Consider the following 16,550-nt stretch of genomic DNA (forward strand, 5'->3'; position numbering starts at 1 on the left):
AACAAAAACCTGCTTATCTTGTTCGAATAGTATTGGCGAGTCGTGTCGTAATTTGTCACCCCAAAATAAAATATCACCAACATAAAATTCTCATTAATTTTTTTTTTTTTTTAAATGATGAAATTTAAAGTACAAAACCATTCTATCATTAACATTCCAAATTTGCCCCTGATTTGAAACATGACAATTGGCAAATTTGGCATCATTAACACACGAAGGGTGGTCTGGTAATTTTACTTAAAACACTCTAAAACCCTATTAAAAGTTGTCGTTCTCGTGAGCTAACACAAAGTAGAGATTTCTACGCACACAGCGAGAAACCAACTTCAAGGCTGTGCCCGGACCCAGAGGTACCGTACTCTCTTTCTCCGTCTATACATATACATATATTCTCCGTCTTAATGTCGTGAATTAGGGTTTTAAGTTGCTAAGAAATCCTAGATTTGACTACAGAATGTAATAATTAAAAATGTATAGAATCGCAATGTTATTTCATCAGATCAATTCACACATGGTTATAGATTCTAATGTATTCGATGTATCAATAATTCGATGGTAAGGAAGTTGATTGAATTTAACGAGTTTTTTTTCTTTTTGGGTTATCCAAGTTTAGTTTCTAATTTCTTCAACTAATTTTTTGCAGCTGAAACAACATTGTTGATGAATGCACAGTTCCACCTGGTAATTTTCTGTTATTTTACAACTTAATGTTGATAGAAATTTGTTTGTTTATTGAATTGAGTGTGCTTATGATTGCTTTTTATTAATTAGTAATTTTAATTGGAATATTGCAACTCTAATTATTTAGTAAATCTCTATACTTGATTAACGAAAAGTTTTGGAGATCTTTTTATTTTTATTTATTTTTATTATTTTTTATTTAAGTAGAGAACCCACATTAGTACAATTTGGGTTGCATAGGTACAAATTAACTAAAAGTTTCCTATGTTTTTTCGAAGGCTAGTGCATGTCCAATATGCTGTTGTAGATGCATATCTTATATCATCATCTTTGCCTTTATCCCGTATGAACATGCTCAGTCACATGAATTTTATTTTTTCAATCATAAGCTGCTAATCCTATTTGATTTAATTTTTAAAAACCATTTCTTATCACTTTTTTTTTTTTTTTTTTTTTTTTTTTTTTTTTTTTGTTCCCAGTTGGTACTCACACACGCCGCTGATACCGCTAGGCCACTGGCCCATTGGTATTTTCTTATCACTTCATTCTGACCTCTGTCTCTTATTTTCTACACAGACCAATCGTCCTTTCCTATTGTATGCATCACCCGTGTTCATGTGCCACGCTAATCATCTCCATGTCTTTTGAATATATCAGATATCCTTGAAGGGGTAAAGTGTAAATGATACATATTGGATATGTTATTCACTAAAAGCTTGGAAAATGTTGTGACTTTATACTTTTACATAATTATGAAGTGCACACATGATTTGCATCTATCAGGATGAGTGATCATAGAATCTGATTTGGAAAGGAATAGTGAAGTTTTGTGAAGTTTTAACGGGAGTATTACTTGATTGATGATCTGCATCTGCCTGTAAATTACAGAAACATAATTAGTCTTACTTGAGAGTTAAGTCATTTTAAAAGTTGTGATTGGCATGTCGTCCTTTGATACTATTATTGCAATTTTCAGTTAAGTGCATATCATCTTTTGTTATTAATTTATTTCCCTTGATAAGAAACTTATTTTTTATTTAATCATCTCTGTTGATGCTGGTGCAACATTATTTATTTTCTCAAAAAATTTCATTTTGCTATTGTTCGTTTTGAACATTGGTGTGTTTTACAGAGTCTTTGAGGTATAAAATGTATAGTTCTGAAGACGAGCCAAACAAGATTCTTGCATCGGCCAGTGCCCGAGATGAAAAGCCTTTCGATTTTTTACGTGTTTTATTTGGTAAGTTGTATTATTATTGTTGAAGACAGAATCAAGATAGAAGCAGGCATTAGACTCTAATAATCAAGTGATTTGATGGTGAACTTGGCCTGTTCTGTGGATCAAATTCTATGCGAAAATTTTATGATGCAATATATAAATTACATCCAAACAACGGAATACATTGTGCTCTTATAAATGAAGGGTGTGAGTTTTATTTGCACAGAAGACAATTCTCATCCAGTTTGAGCAAATAAACATATAGTTAATCTTCATTGCGACAACTTGGCTTAGGGAATTGACGATAATTTGTTGAATTGGATTAAGTATAAACTTTGATTGAGTTATAGTTTGTCAATTTCAGAGCATTATTATTATTTTTAAAAAAAATTAATTCCAGAGCATTATTTTAGTAATTAAATGTTAAATGGAATGCTTTTTATTTTTCCTTTTCTAGATTTCATTCTTTATTATAAATGGTGAGGCTACTGTATGTGTGTTAGTGTGTTACACATTTGCAGGCAAAGGTCTAGAAAAGAACAACAATAAAAAACTTAACAAAAAATGTGTAATGGAGGATAAAGTTGGAGCTCTAAATATAAAGGAATCTTATAAAAATATCTTTAACTCCTTGTAGGTCAACTTATTTTAATTATGTTATGTCTAATGTTTTTTACTAAGAAATATAAATTGGGTGGAAAAGTGACTGGATTTCGTATCATCTGAAGTGCATTTAACAATGCTAGTGAGTCGAATAGTTGATAACTATAATCTATGACCTCTGTATATTATATGATAGGAAAAGAAATGGGAGATTTCAGTTTAGAGAGGTTTGGAGTTCAAGGACCAGCAAGTTTTATAATGTTATATAAACCTCCAATTTTATGTTTTTATTATTTTTGAACTATTATAATTTTCTTCCATGCTAAAACAAAATTATATCTAATGTCTAAGGTTTATTATCCCTATTGGTAAGTGTCCTGAAAACATCACTTATGTATCTGAAACTAAATCTTCTCTATTTTTAACTAGTGGACACGTCAAAGGTGTATTGAACATGTGTTTGAGAGTTTCTGAAAAGTGTTAGTATCTGCATGTGGATGACATGGACATGGCTCCTTTTTAGAAGAGTGTGAGCTTCTGAGACTGCTATAATAGTTGCTACAGTGCCACTGCAATAATGACCCACCTAAACTTAGTTTCTTACCAATGCAACTATTATGATTACTAATTACATAGAGTATGCCATCGTATGATTACACATTCAAATTTAAATATATCCCAGATAAACTCAATCAGCCTCTTTCTTGTGAACATGTGCATGCATGCATGAGCTCAAGCATATTTGGAACCATATATTTTTACTTTTTACTTCTTGACAAATTCAATGTAAACTACTAGGTAAAGCAGAATTTTAAGCCGTTTAACATCCTCTGTTTCTAAATCTTTTGTTGTGGGTTTGCAGAGGGTGCTGTAGCCGGAGGTGCTGCTGGTGTTGTTGTCGAAGCAGCTTTATATCCAATCGATACGATAAAAACTCGACTTCAATCAGGTTACTGAATATTAGTATTGTCTATTTATTGCTCTCGCTTGCCAATTCCAAAGTTCTCTAAAATCATTTACGAACTGAATTTGTTTATGATAAAGTCAATCACATTTATTGTGATATACAGAGTTTTCCCTACTTTTGTAATTGTGATTTTACTTGTCCACTTCTCGCTAGTTACACTTCTGAAGCTATTGTTGTTTAAAGGCTCTTCGGCTGTTCACTTTCTTGATTTGGCTCCTGTGAGTTCCCCTGTCTTGCCCAGGCATCACTTGTGCCTTGCAAGGGTGTCCTATTGGTCAACCTTATTCTCTTGATACTTTCTGTAATAGTGACTCTTGCTGGACCTTGCTCTCTGCGTACTTCTAGAATCATTTACGAACTGAACTTGTTTATGATAAAATCAATCACATTTATTGTGATATACAGAGTTTTCTTGTGACTGTTAAATTTAATTTGCATTTTCATCAAATTCTAAATAGTAGTGGCAGCTAGATTCTGAATCATATTGTTGCAGAGTTTGGTCCTAGTTCTAGAGAAAGTATTAAATACCCCGGAGGTATGGTACCCGGGCTAGTGGGAGCCGTTGGATCATGGATGCGGTGGTGGGCCCCACCACATCCAATGGCTTGGATGACCCCGGGGTATTTAATATTTTCTCCTAGTTCTATGAACATCATTATTATTGCTGCTAAAGTGATGCAATCTACAATAAGTTCATGGAAGATCAAATTTAAAGAACAGGGCCTTTCTGAATATAGGTTCAATTTCAAGGGCAGGCCCACTTTAGAGTCAAGTTTTAACTCGTGTTGATTTTTTTCTTATGCTTTCTTTAGTTTAATTTGTTTTTGGTTTATGTTCATTTATTTTTTCTTACATTTTAGGGGCCAGGGGTATTTTGGCAATTTCAAATCTGTCTGACATGGGCTGTAGTAAACGTCCATCAGTCATATTTGAGGTCATGTTTTTGGGTCTTGTTTTATACAGTCATTAGTTGGGCCTGATCGGTTTTATTGATCGAAGTCTTTAATTTCTAATTTTCAAGTCAGAAATCGTAGTTTAGCAGCCTACATGGTAAAGCATTTTAGGGAATTTTCAGAAGGATTTGAAACACTTTTGGGAATTGTGAAATGTGATTTAACCTGTAGTTAATGTGCATGGTTACCCAACTTCTTATACTGCTTGTTCTACTACTTTCTCATTGTTTTCCTTTATATAGTCACTGAGTTAATCTGTAACCAGCACCTTCTCCAACCAAAAAAATCTAATTGACAAGCCTCAACCTTTCCCTCTTACCAATCAATCACTCACCCACCCAAAAGCCAATCAGACCGTAGTCACTGGTCACAAATTACGGTTTGCAGTTCGAAAACAACCACCAATTTCTTTGAATTTCTATCCTAAAGCCATACCTTTGTAACCTAAATTATTTGCTACGATATAAGCCTTCTCCTAACACTTGATAGCCTAAAAGATGTTGCTGCCTAGAAATTGTTGCATGCTTTTTCTTAAATTTCTAGCAACCAAACACTTCCGAGACCGTCACCACCAAATTTTTTATTTTATTTTATTTTTTATTTTTATATGTAATTTCAACTCCCTAACCATCCCTCATGCCTACAGCCTTTTTGATTCTTATAAGAACCTTGACTGCAAGTCTTTCCATAACCAAAGGCCACTAAAAAATCAATTGTATGAGGCTTTATTATAATAGTTTGTGGTGCTGTTCATCATCAATTGGATAATCAGAGTGTGTAAAAGACTTTTCACAGTCGTTCATTTCATAATATGTTTTCACATTTTGGATGAAGTACATAACACCAACGAGAGAAGACTTCCTCTATTATATTAAGTTTGACATATATGGCTAGATGAAGAATTGAGCTATCACCTGAATGGTCTTAGCTTCTATGAGGACTATTGAGGAGTCAAGAGAATGAGATGGGATGTTGGATCAAGTCTATAATAAGTTACTCTATATACATTTTAATCCTATTCTTCTCATATTACTCACATAATGATTCTTATAATTGATGTGTTTGTGTGATATTTACTAGAATAAGTTTTCTTCTAAATTCAAGAACTCATGATTTCCTTTTGGTTTCATAGAATTATTGTGATTAATGTCCTTAATTCCACGTTAGGCAGTTCGTGGTGGGGGGAAAATTATATTGAAGGGTCTCTATTCTGGATTGGCTGGAAATCTTGCTGGGGTCTTACCGTAAGTTCTCTTCATCGCAGATATTTCTTTTCATATGTCGGGAATTAATATATGAGCTATTAGTATGATTGCAGGTTGTGCATTATATAAATTATTTATGTGTGATTTACTTTTTCATGTATATTTCATTATGATTCCTAAGTTTGGGTTCAAAGCTCAATAGACTCTACGATGCCAGATAAACTGAACTCAACAAAGTCTTACATTCCCACTGCAATGGACGAGTTTGACACTGCCATGGATGAGTTTGACTATCTCAGAAACTTTATTAATTCCGGGGAATGCCAATACTTCTTTTAATTATCTGGGTTCTCTTTTTTGACCCATAACAATGGAATGTGAAGGGAGAGCTGCTGACAGAGAACATCCTTATATTAGAAGCTATTTAGCAAGGATGCAGAAGAGTGTCTTGGTCTTGTGCATAGAGGCTTCCCAATTGAATCAACTTGTAACATAGATTAAAACACTAAAAATCCTTGTGCTCACTGCCTTTCAGGATGAGATATGGGAATGCAATTAAGACCATATTGTTCTTGGCAATATCTTAAATATCCAGGACCATTTTTTTACCAATCACATCCTTTCGTTTCCCTCAACTGTCTTGGTGGTTAATATACGCCTACTAGCAAACCTAACAACATGAAAAAGTGATCGGGCTTCCTGTTAGACATTTTCTTTTTGGTGTGTATATGAAAATTTAATTCAGAGGAATATACAAAAGCTAAGGCAGGCATATTCCCCAGTTTAAAATCAAGTAATCTTAAATATGCCATCAACTAACGAAACAGCACAAAGAGCAGATATTGTATCAACATTAGAAAAGATGCACATAGCAGGTTCAGCTTCTATAATTGCAGTCAGTGAGACATAAAATCAGACCAGCCTGATACAGGACAATGCAGAAAGGTAGTCACAGTACCCAAGCAAGGCATGTTGTGTGACAACCTCTGAAAGAAAAGGGTAAAAAAAATGGGCATAAGGTAATATTAAAATTTTGAAAAATTTGAATTCGAAGTTTAGAGAGGACAGTAGTCTATATAAACTAGTAGTCGCATGGCAGAGAAGGTCCTTCAGGGACAAGGAAGTGCACGAGGCTATATAATTTTGCTGCACAGATTGATTTTATTATGAAACCAAATAAGGTGGTCTTATATAGATTAGTAGTCACCTGGCAAAAAAAAAAAACTGGGTTCCCTCAGAGGCATCCACCTCTCTTTATCTTTCGTTGAGCCCCTTACAATTCTTTATATTTCTACTTCATATAAATCCTCTAATTTGTTTAATTAGAAGACATGTTGTTGATGAACTTTCTTATTATTCACAGTGCATCGGCCATATTTGTTGGTGTATATGAACCCACAAAGCAGAAATTGCTGAAGAGCTTCCCTGAAAACTTAAGTGCCTTGGCTCATTTGGTAAGTTTCTTCACCAAGCTGATATGAAGTGACAATATTCGTTTTAATTGTACATTTGTACTCGAGTTCTTAATTTGAACTGCATTATTACAATCCAGGTTTGGATTTTCTTAATACCACTTTAAATCCCTTGCGGAATTTGATAAATCGTTTTTACTGTGCTATTTTTTTGAATTTTTTGATTCCCTTTTTCATCATGTCATTATCACCTTTACTTAGGGATACTCATAGGATGCGACTTGATGAAAGTAAGTTGGAAAATTATGACAACAGGAACGGATTTAAAAGTTCACGCCTTCATTGTTTCTTTAGTACTTGCTCAGCTTAGAAGCCTTAAATCTAGATAAGGTAAATGCTTTCAGCAGCCTCGAAAAATTAAGGAAACCATATTAACTGTTCTTCGTGAGTTCTTCTGTTATTTACTGACTTGATTTTATAGTTGCTTCAATTTTCTCTCCAGGGTGACAAATTGACTATGAACTTTTCTATCTTATTACGAGTCCTCTTTTCTCTCAAAACTTCCAATGTAGTTTGCTAGAGGCTTTATTTGTTATTTTTTAAAGCTTTCTTACCTTCATTTAGACTGCAGGTGCTGTTGGAGGGGCTGCTTCTTCTATTGTTCGTGTACCAACGGAGGTAGTTTACTTCTTTGTGGCCCCCCCGCCACCACCCCACCTTCTGACGTTGCTTCTCAGGACTCACTTTTTTTGTTTTCAACACTTCTCAGGTTGTTAAGCAAAGGATGCAGACTGCAGAATTTTCTTCGGCCCCACATGCTGTCCGCCTCATTGTTGCCAAGGAGGGTTTCAAAGGCCTTTATGCGGTATGTGATGTTTACCTTTACTGAGTTTTCAAGTTTCAACTTCCAGGTACCGTAATATAGTCTTGTGTCCTCCCAGAGGAGTGCAAAGATTTCTTGTTTTGGAAATTAGCTTTGGTGTTGCTTTCTGGAGGAGAAGTATTATTAATTTATTACTTTCTTGATGAGCTTTCTGGAAGTCAGTATTCATGGCATGGCTCCTTTCTCTTTTGATTTTGTAGGGATATGGCTCCTTTTTACTGCGAGATTTGCCTTTTGATGCTATCCAGTTTTGCTTATATGAACAACTCCGGATGGGGTATAAGCTAGCGGTGAGCTTACTTTTGCCTATATTTGATTTTTATACATGCAAAAAGCACACTTGATCGATTTCCTTCCTTGGGAGAAGGGGCAAATTACAGGGTTACAACTGCTATAAGAGAGAGTTTGAAGGACCCACTACAATAATCCAAATTAGTCTATGTATGATACCAAAGCCCAACCATCATACAAAGGAGAAAGATCATTGCCTTGAAGGCGTGAAGTTCTTTAGCCAAGAGGCCACTGAGTGATGCTTGGAAGAAATTTCTGTGACTTCTTTTATTCTTTATTTTTATAGACTGCAAGGGGTCACTAGGCAAGGGACAAGTGCTTGGTGTAATGGTAAAAGCTTGTGCTGCTAAGTTAGATTTGTTAGCAACTACTTTGTGAATTTTACATGCAAGGGTTAATTCTATTTTCGGTCCACCCCATCAACAACCTGTGATGGTGGGACCAACACTATGTAATGGTCTTACACTGCATTTGAGCCACTATGCATGATTGCTGGTAACTTTGTTACTAGGTCAGTGTAGAAGTTCACGATTTCATTTGTGCTAAGTCATCGGCCTCTGTATTCAAGTGTTTTGGCCAATGTCACAACTGGAAATCATAAAATTGGCATAGGAATTGCAAGGCCAGCGAGTGGAAAGGCCTTAATTTTATCGCTTGATGGATGACCAAATAAGGAATACTCATGTCAGGATAAAATAAAAGAAAGTCCTTACATCTGTTGTACTTTGTTAGATATTATATGCAAGGAATTATGAAGAAATAATTGCATTTTTCTCTCTGCAGGCACGAAGGGATCTCAATGATTCTGAGACTGCTATGATTGGTGCTTTTGCAGGTAATTATACATCCTAAAAGACTTTCAATTTTTAATATTTCGGGGGAATGGGGATTGTTTCAATTACAATTCTTCACTCCTTTCAGAATTTACCGTGGGATATAGTCTGTATATGTTTCAGAATTATTTTTTTCCCTTGAGAATTTAGTGCTGAATGTTACTGTAGTCATTGTTATTGCTAGTGTCATGCTGGGGATGGGTTGGAAAACACCTGCTCATGTTTTGGTCATGAGAGTAGCGACAAAACAATACTTCAATTCTCAGATGGGGAACATATATAAGATTGCGTTGTTCCTAATAATGGTCTTCAACCTATATTAAATTACAATTATTTCTCGCCCCAATCAACAGTAGTAACACTCCTTCTTTCCTAATTCTGTTGTATTTAATGTAACCAATGATATTTTTTTATTTCATACTTACGGAATATATGTTACCAAGGTTGTCAAGATCAGGATCTTATGTTGATAGGGGGGTCAGTGGGATTGGGATCGTAGGATCGGATCGAGGATTGTAAGATCCTATAAGACTAGTAGAATAACAACAGAAACTAACTTAATAAATAAGATTATCTCTAAAATAAATAGATAATAAGCAAAAAAAAAAAAAAAAAAAGGAAAAAAACATATTGAAGTACCACTATCTAGGGATGAGTTCATACACATATATAAGAGAAGTAGCTCAAGAGGTAGAGCTATCACACCAACATTTGTATTCAAACACTTCAACATCATTATAATAACAGCCCAGCAAAGCAATTAACATACAATAATTCAAAATTTCAAATTACAAAGACAGAAAAAAAAAAAAAAAAAAAAAAAGGGGAAAAAAACATATAGAAGTACCACCATCTAGGGATGAGTTCATACACATATATAAGAGAAGTAGCTCAAGAGGTAGAGCTTTCACACCAACATTTGTATTCAAACACTTCAACATCATTGTAATAACAGCCCAGCAAAGCAATTAACATACAATAATTGAAAATTTCAAATTACAAAGACACAGAACTCTGTTTCTTATTGAGTAAAAGAACAAAAATTGATGCATTTGAAGTTCTGTTTTTTTATTCATAAAAAGAACAAAAACTGATATTGATTCTACTGTAGGGCTTAAACATAGATTAGTTAGGGGAAAAACCGAACAAAGGGAAGAACCGAAAGAGCACTCAAGTTTCTGTTTTTTTATTTTTTATTTTTTTTAAAGTAGCAAGTGAGCTTAAAATGGTGGGCCTTATACCTAAAATAGCCGAACAAGTCCATAAAACCATATAACAATAAGCTGAAGGCCCAACAAATTTTAAGAAGAGAGGAAAAATAAATAAAAATCAAACAGGTAGGATCGTATGATCCTCTGATTCAAATCGTAACTTTGACAACCATGTATGTTACTGACTCTTACTAATGTAAAACGTGCTTCAATTTAGTGCCCTACTTGTTGAGGATCTCTTAAAATCAAATCTTGTATATTTTCAGGTGCAATCACTGGAGCTATAACAACTCCTCTTGATGTCATAAAAACTAGATTAATGGTTCAGGTACAGATAATGGATCTTTTTTCTTACTTTTCTTTCTGTCTTAATCTTTTTCATAGAAGGGGGAGTAATGCAAATTCCTTCTTCATTTCATCTTTTCAACCTTTGCAGGGGTCAGCAAACCAGTACAAAGGTATATTTGATTGTGTTAGGACTATCATTAGAGAAGAAGGGACTCCTGCTCTTCTAAAGGTATGCTCTTCCACGCTACGCCTTTTATCCCATAAGATGCAATTCAAAGTACAGTAATCATTCTTTGTGTTCTTTTCTCTCGTTGCTCTTTTCAATTTACATGATAGCATGGGAAACTATTAAGAAAAATGTCCTGATTTTGTTAAGATAGATAGCATTTCTAACTTACGGACAATGACGGTCATATTTGAATAGGAATTGACTTACATGGTTATGTGACTTGTATCAGTTCTTCAAAATCATGTTGATGTTACCATGTTCTTGCTTTGCCTCGCAGTTTTAGTAATTTGGTTAGATTACAAGAAATTGAACAAATTTTCTGGAAAGATAGTCTTTAAATTTTGACATGATAGCAAGCTACACGCCCCTTATTTTTTCTACCTCCTAAATATTGATACATGTAGTGTAATGCAGGTAGCATACTCGTACTATCAATCTGTAACTTGCAAACAGATTCCTGTGATTCTGCATTTTTTTTTTTTTTTCCGGTTTTGCATGAAGATGGTGCTTGGTGCTTGGTGCTTGTCGGAATCGGAATTGGAATCGGAACAATATAGCTTCTTAAGGTTACACACTGCGAAGTAACAAGTTGTGGCCCAATATGGCCATCAACTTGAAACTAAAAATTGAGAGAATTTGTAACAGTTAATCAAGAAAAATCAAATTGGAAAATAGATTCGGGACCTCTAGAAAATTAGCATTCTAATTTAATTGTTTTTGGCTATTGTACTGCAGGGAATGGGGCCGAGAGTCCTGTGGATAGGTATTGGAGGTTCAATTTTCTTTGGTGTTCTTGAAAGGACAAAGCAGGTGCTTGGCCAGAGAAGTCCTGTGCCTCGGAACTCAAATTCTGTCAAGTTGAATTAAAATCATATTTAGATGATTTTATGTTCGAATTCGTTTTCCTCTACCTACCCTCGATTTCAGCAGTAGTCTTCAAATTTGTTTTTCTATGTCCCTCCCTGCTTGCAATCTATCACAGGAGGAAAATAGGAGCTTTATATCTACCCTTCTACGTTTTACTCCTTTGTTACATGCCGTTTTGAATGACAACCTCATAATCTATTGAAACCTAAGGTTTTAGGTATTCGTTGCAGTTAAAAAGAATGGGTGCTTCATGTCGGTTTTTTCCTCCAGCACGAGCCCTACTTTTGAAGCACCATCCTTTATTTTTCTTATTGTATCCAACTAATGGATTCATTACCCTATTTGTTGCCCCACCGGTGCTTCAAGCAACACATTCTGTTAAAATTGAGAAGTCTTTGTACTATTGATGACATTTTCTATGATTGCTTTGTTGGAATCATATGGATCACTATGTTGGCATCATATTACAAATTTGCCCTTTGATTTAATTTAATTGATGCCAGAAACGAATACAAACAGTGGGACTGTAGTCTTTTCTGTTAATGGAGGACTAGGTAATGCCAGGGTACTAAAAGGGTCCAATTTTATGATAGTAATTCGTAGTTCTCTGGCTTTCAACATTGTGATTAGTTAATTACTCAAATATATTATCAGGGTTTGCTTTCTTAGTGCAAAAACATCTCCTTAAAATCTAATAAAAAAGAGGAGGAATAAATGGACCCGTCCATTTTTGACCGAAACAAATTTCATGAAATAATGCATCACATGCCACCTTGCCATTTTTCGCAGACATAATAGATAACTCAATTTTTTTAAAGTTTTTTTTTAACAAAAAATGAAGTACAAAGTTTCATCGTCATATACCTTGACTATTATGATGTGCTCTTCAATCCTATGCTTGCACTTTGTCCAATTATTTGATACCGCTTCGGTATTGAGACAAAGAATAAATTTTAAAATTACAATTTAATCGGATTAATTTTAACACCAAAATTTATCAATTATAAAGTTACATCTCACAACTATTTCTATACGTGTAACAGATTCACCGACCAGAGAATCTAGAAAAATAAGGAAGTAAATTCTAAAAAGAAATACTATTATTTCCATACGTGTAACAGATTCACCGACCTAGATTCTAGAAAGAATCTAGAAAAACAAGGACGTAGATTCTAGAAAGAAATATTACCACATGCCAGGCATAAAAAGTGAATTAAAGCTCCACAAATGAGCTTAAATATATTTAGAAATGTTGTAAAAGAATGTGCATGCAATAAAAAGATAGTACGATGACTAAAGATGAAGAATTAATCAAATTTAGCTAGACCAAGCATTATACAGTCTGAAAAACAAGGAAGATGGACCCATTTTTTTTTTTTTTTTTTCAAATTCACTAGCCACTTTAAATTCTTAAATGATTTACAAACTCGAATATATAACAGAAGTTATTAAAGAATCTATTAGTTGTTGTTGAACACTGATAAAAAAATATATTAATATCTTGTGAATTTTTTTTTTTTTAACGTTGTTGATGTTTGCTTTGTATTTTGTGATTAGAATATCACAAATTAATTCGAAAAAGTAAGAAAATAATCATCGTTAAGACATGATTCACACCTGAGAGACAATAGAAGAGATGGTCGAACAAGAGACTCACACATCTCTCACATGTTTGATAGCTAAAGACTTGAAATTGAACAATAGAAGACTACAGTGAATTTCTAAAATTTTTTAGAAGATTGTGGAGTGTTGGAGAGTGTTGTAAGATTTTAAGATATTGAAGTGATTTTAGATATACGTAGGGTGAGGAAATATTTTAGAACACAAAAAAGTTAAATATAGAAAGAGAGATTAGACATCAAGACTATATAAATATAGGTGGGTGTGCTATACCTAAACACCAAGTTTCAATATTGACAAGTTCTGGGTGAGGCAGAACGGGTGGGGTGTATATTTAACTTGTAATAGTTAATATTTTTACAAAAATAAGAATAATTGAGGGAAATTAGTTATGTTGTACGAGATTTTTATTTTCGTGTGAATTGTACCTTCTACCATTACCTACCATTGCTATAACTGATTTCTGTGATTTTTTGAATCAATTTTATAGATAAACTTACTACTTAACGGGTTATTCTCCAAAAAAAATGTTTAAAAAAAAATGAAAAAATGTTTAATTTTTATGTCATTTTCTCATTTTCTCAATCATCTTTCTTTTAGAGTTTTAAATTTATTTTATTCTAAATTTGTTTTTCCTTTTTCTTTATCTATCACCATAATGACAAAAGAGGCAAAAACAATTTTAAGCAACCACTACAAATTAAGATTTGAATTGATGAGCTACATAGTAAAAGCAATACTCAAGCACATAATAAAGTTGCTAGCGTTCTCACTTCATATATATATTGACATAAGCAACCACCAAAATTTAAGTATCAACGTAAGATTCATAACAGGTACAAACACCATTTGAGAGGCACGCATCCCATTTGAATATACGTGATCATTTGAATATTGAATTTTAAAGATGTTATATATGTCACACTCTCTGCGGCATCCACTTACTTTCATTGGATCCATAAATGCAATGATAAAGATTTGAATTAATAAGTCTGTTTGAATATGATAATAATAAATTGTTTGAAAATACTCTATCCGTCCCAGATGTAGAACATATTACTGATGATTTTGGAGCCCGGATCGTTAAAATATTAAATGGGTGGATTGACACAGTTTTTTTGATATAATTTTGACGAATCCGTTTTGATCCTAAAAGACCCTAATCTAACCAGAACTGACAAAATTCATAACTACTGAGGTAGGATGCTTTTCGTTCAAATTCAAAGTATAGGGCTCGAGAATTATGTTTTTCCAATTTTGAGTTTTCAGCAATTAGGTTTCTTACCTTATTTTTTACAGAATTTTTGGAGAATTTTTTTTATATTTTTGAGCAGTTTCTTTATGCTGTGAGTTTCTTATTTATAAATCTATGTACAGCATAGTAATTCATATCATAGTAACCCTTACCTTCTGCTACGCCAATTTCACTTTCTGACTTCTCCTACAGTCCTTCCAAAAAGGCCTTAAAACTCACACCGCCATGTTTCCTCTTGATCAAGCCAAGCAGGTCTAGTCCAACATTCATTCAGAATCAGATCGATCACTAAAAAAAGCCATTTTTGTGACCCAAAATTTCCTCACCACTCTATGACCAAATGCCTGAATTAAAATTTGCTCCTTCCACCACCAAGGGTCTAAAAAAAGTTTGTTTGGTCTCCCATTACCTATCTGAAAGTCCATATTTGCCACCAAAACCTCTCTAACTTTCGGTAGATGTTTTTAGCGCGATCGCAGTGTACCGGACTCAGAAAAAATCAATTGAACTGCTCAGTTTATGAATGTATGTAACAGTATCGGACCCTTAAAAAATGATTACGAACCGACTAATACGATGAACCATGCTTCTTTAACCTTAAACCAAGCTATCCACCATCTATCCTTACTTTGAACATAGAAGAAAACATTTATAAAATAATTTCAATCATTTGAGTTTGAAAGCAATTATTGGTGCAAAATAATATTAAAGATTAAAAGTCATGAAAAACACCTAATGAATAGTGGATAATGCATTGTCATGTTTATAAGAGAGCTTGGCAGCAGATTATTTATATTTTATTGATTTAAAGTCATGAAAATTTCCCCTGATATCTCTACCAGAGTATTTGTTGGAGTCCAATTATTTGCACAATAAAATATTGGTTGAATTTTAAAGAAATACTCAGAATTCTGAGTCTCTGACCAACTGAAAGTAAATAATTTTTATAAGCAAAAATGGTTTTTTTATTTGTATTACCCTCCTCAACATTTTATGTTAAAGATCGCCCCTTCTCACATACTTTTTTAGATCCGTCCTTAACTACGATACCTTCGATTTCTATCCATTGGATTTAGACAAAAGGTAAAACATTTAATGATTAAAATCTTATTGGAGCCAAAAAAAAAAGTAATTTAATTATAATCACTAATCACTCTTTATCCCGAGTTTTCTCAACCTCAAATAACATAACAAACATAATAAAACTATAATTAGATCTCCTACTGCAATGACTATCCATTTGTGCTACTTCTTTATTGCATTGACAAAACAATTATTTTTACAAAAAAAGATAACCAAAACAACTTGTAGGCCCAAAATTTAACTTACAAAGACAAATATTGTACCATAGCTAATGTTCAATCAATATTGGTCAAGAGTTACCTTGCATATAATTTTATGTCATGTACCATATTATAAATAAGTGAAATTTTAGCACTTCTAAATAATTTTTTTTTTTTCCTTTCAAAAAATTGCTAATCACTAAAAAAAAAAGGGTGAGGATATTATTATAATTAGCACATGTTTATGTTAATTACTCTTGCTGCTTAGGTTGCCTTCAAAGCATGTTTCACATTTTTTGATTTTTTATTTTTTTTGATAATCGAAATCACTTTTGTGACAATACTTGAATTCTCTATCATTTCTTTATAAATGCAATGAAAAAATTAAATAAAATTAGGAAGGTTTTATTTCAACAAACTTCACTTTCTCGAATTGGAGATATATATATATATATATATATATTTCTAATTTTTATTTCATGACTTTTTGTTATATTTCATGACTTTTTGTTATGTAATTCGTGGAATCTTGATGGTGGATTGGGTTTTGGTCAGTATCAAAATAAAAGTGGGAAAGGTACACAAAAGCATACCTTCGTCCCAAATTTCATGGACCACCTGGGGTTGAGTCATGTTGCAATCAATGGTCCATTTTAAACTTGGACACTCTGTGAACCATTTATTTGTGCGCAAGGGTTTATTTACATAAACAAATATGATATTAGCTCCATAAAATTATATTTTCCCTTG

General features: G+C 33.4%; 1 protein-coding gene across 3 annotated transcripts; it reads left to right on the plus strand.

Moving 5' to 3' along the window:
• Positions 1–285: 285 nt before the first annotated feature.
• LOC132274286 (S-adenosylmethionine carrier 1, chloroplastic/mitochondrial-like) lies at positions 286–12,078 on the plus strand. Of its 3 annotated transcripts, XM_059775534.1 has the most exons (15): positions 286–350; positions 644–681; positions 1,161–1,207; positions 1,814–1,921; positions 3,366–3,452; positions 5,595–5,667; positions 6,992–7,082; positions 7,665–7,718; positions 7,810–7,905; positions 8,124–8,213; positions 8,998–9,049; positions 10,525–10,586; positions 10,695–10,775; positions 11,277–11,341; positions 11,511–12,078. In XM_059775534.1, exons 2-15 carry the CDS (start codon positions 665–667, stop codon positions 11,536–11,538), a joined length of 951 nt encoding a protein of 316 aa, XP_059631517.1. In that variant the 5' UTR covers positions 286–350; positions 644–664; the 3' UTR covers positions 11,539–12,078. The 3 variants fall into 3 exon arrangements, with proteins under 3 accessions (XP_059631517.1, XP_059631516.1, XP_059631518.1); XM_059775533.1 differs by lacking the exon at positions 11,277–11,341; XM_059775535.1 differs by lacking the exons at positions 1,161–1,207; positions 11,277–11,341 and having other exon boundaries at positions 303–350.
• Positions 12,079–16,550: the final 4,472 nt, after the last annotated feature.

This window comes from Cornus florida, unplaced genomic scaffold (assembly GCF_030987335.1).
Source record: "Cornus florida cultivar Cherokee Brave unplaced genomic scaffold, ASM3098733v1 CherokeeBrave_3.0.0_Hap2_Chr09, whole genome shotgun sequence".
Lineage (NCBI taxonomy): Eukaryota > Viridiplantae > Streptophyta > Magnoliopsida > Cornales > Cornaceae > Cornus > Cornus florida.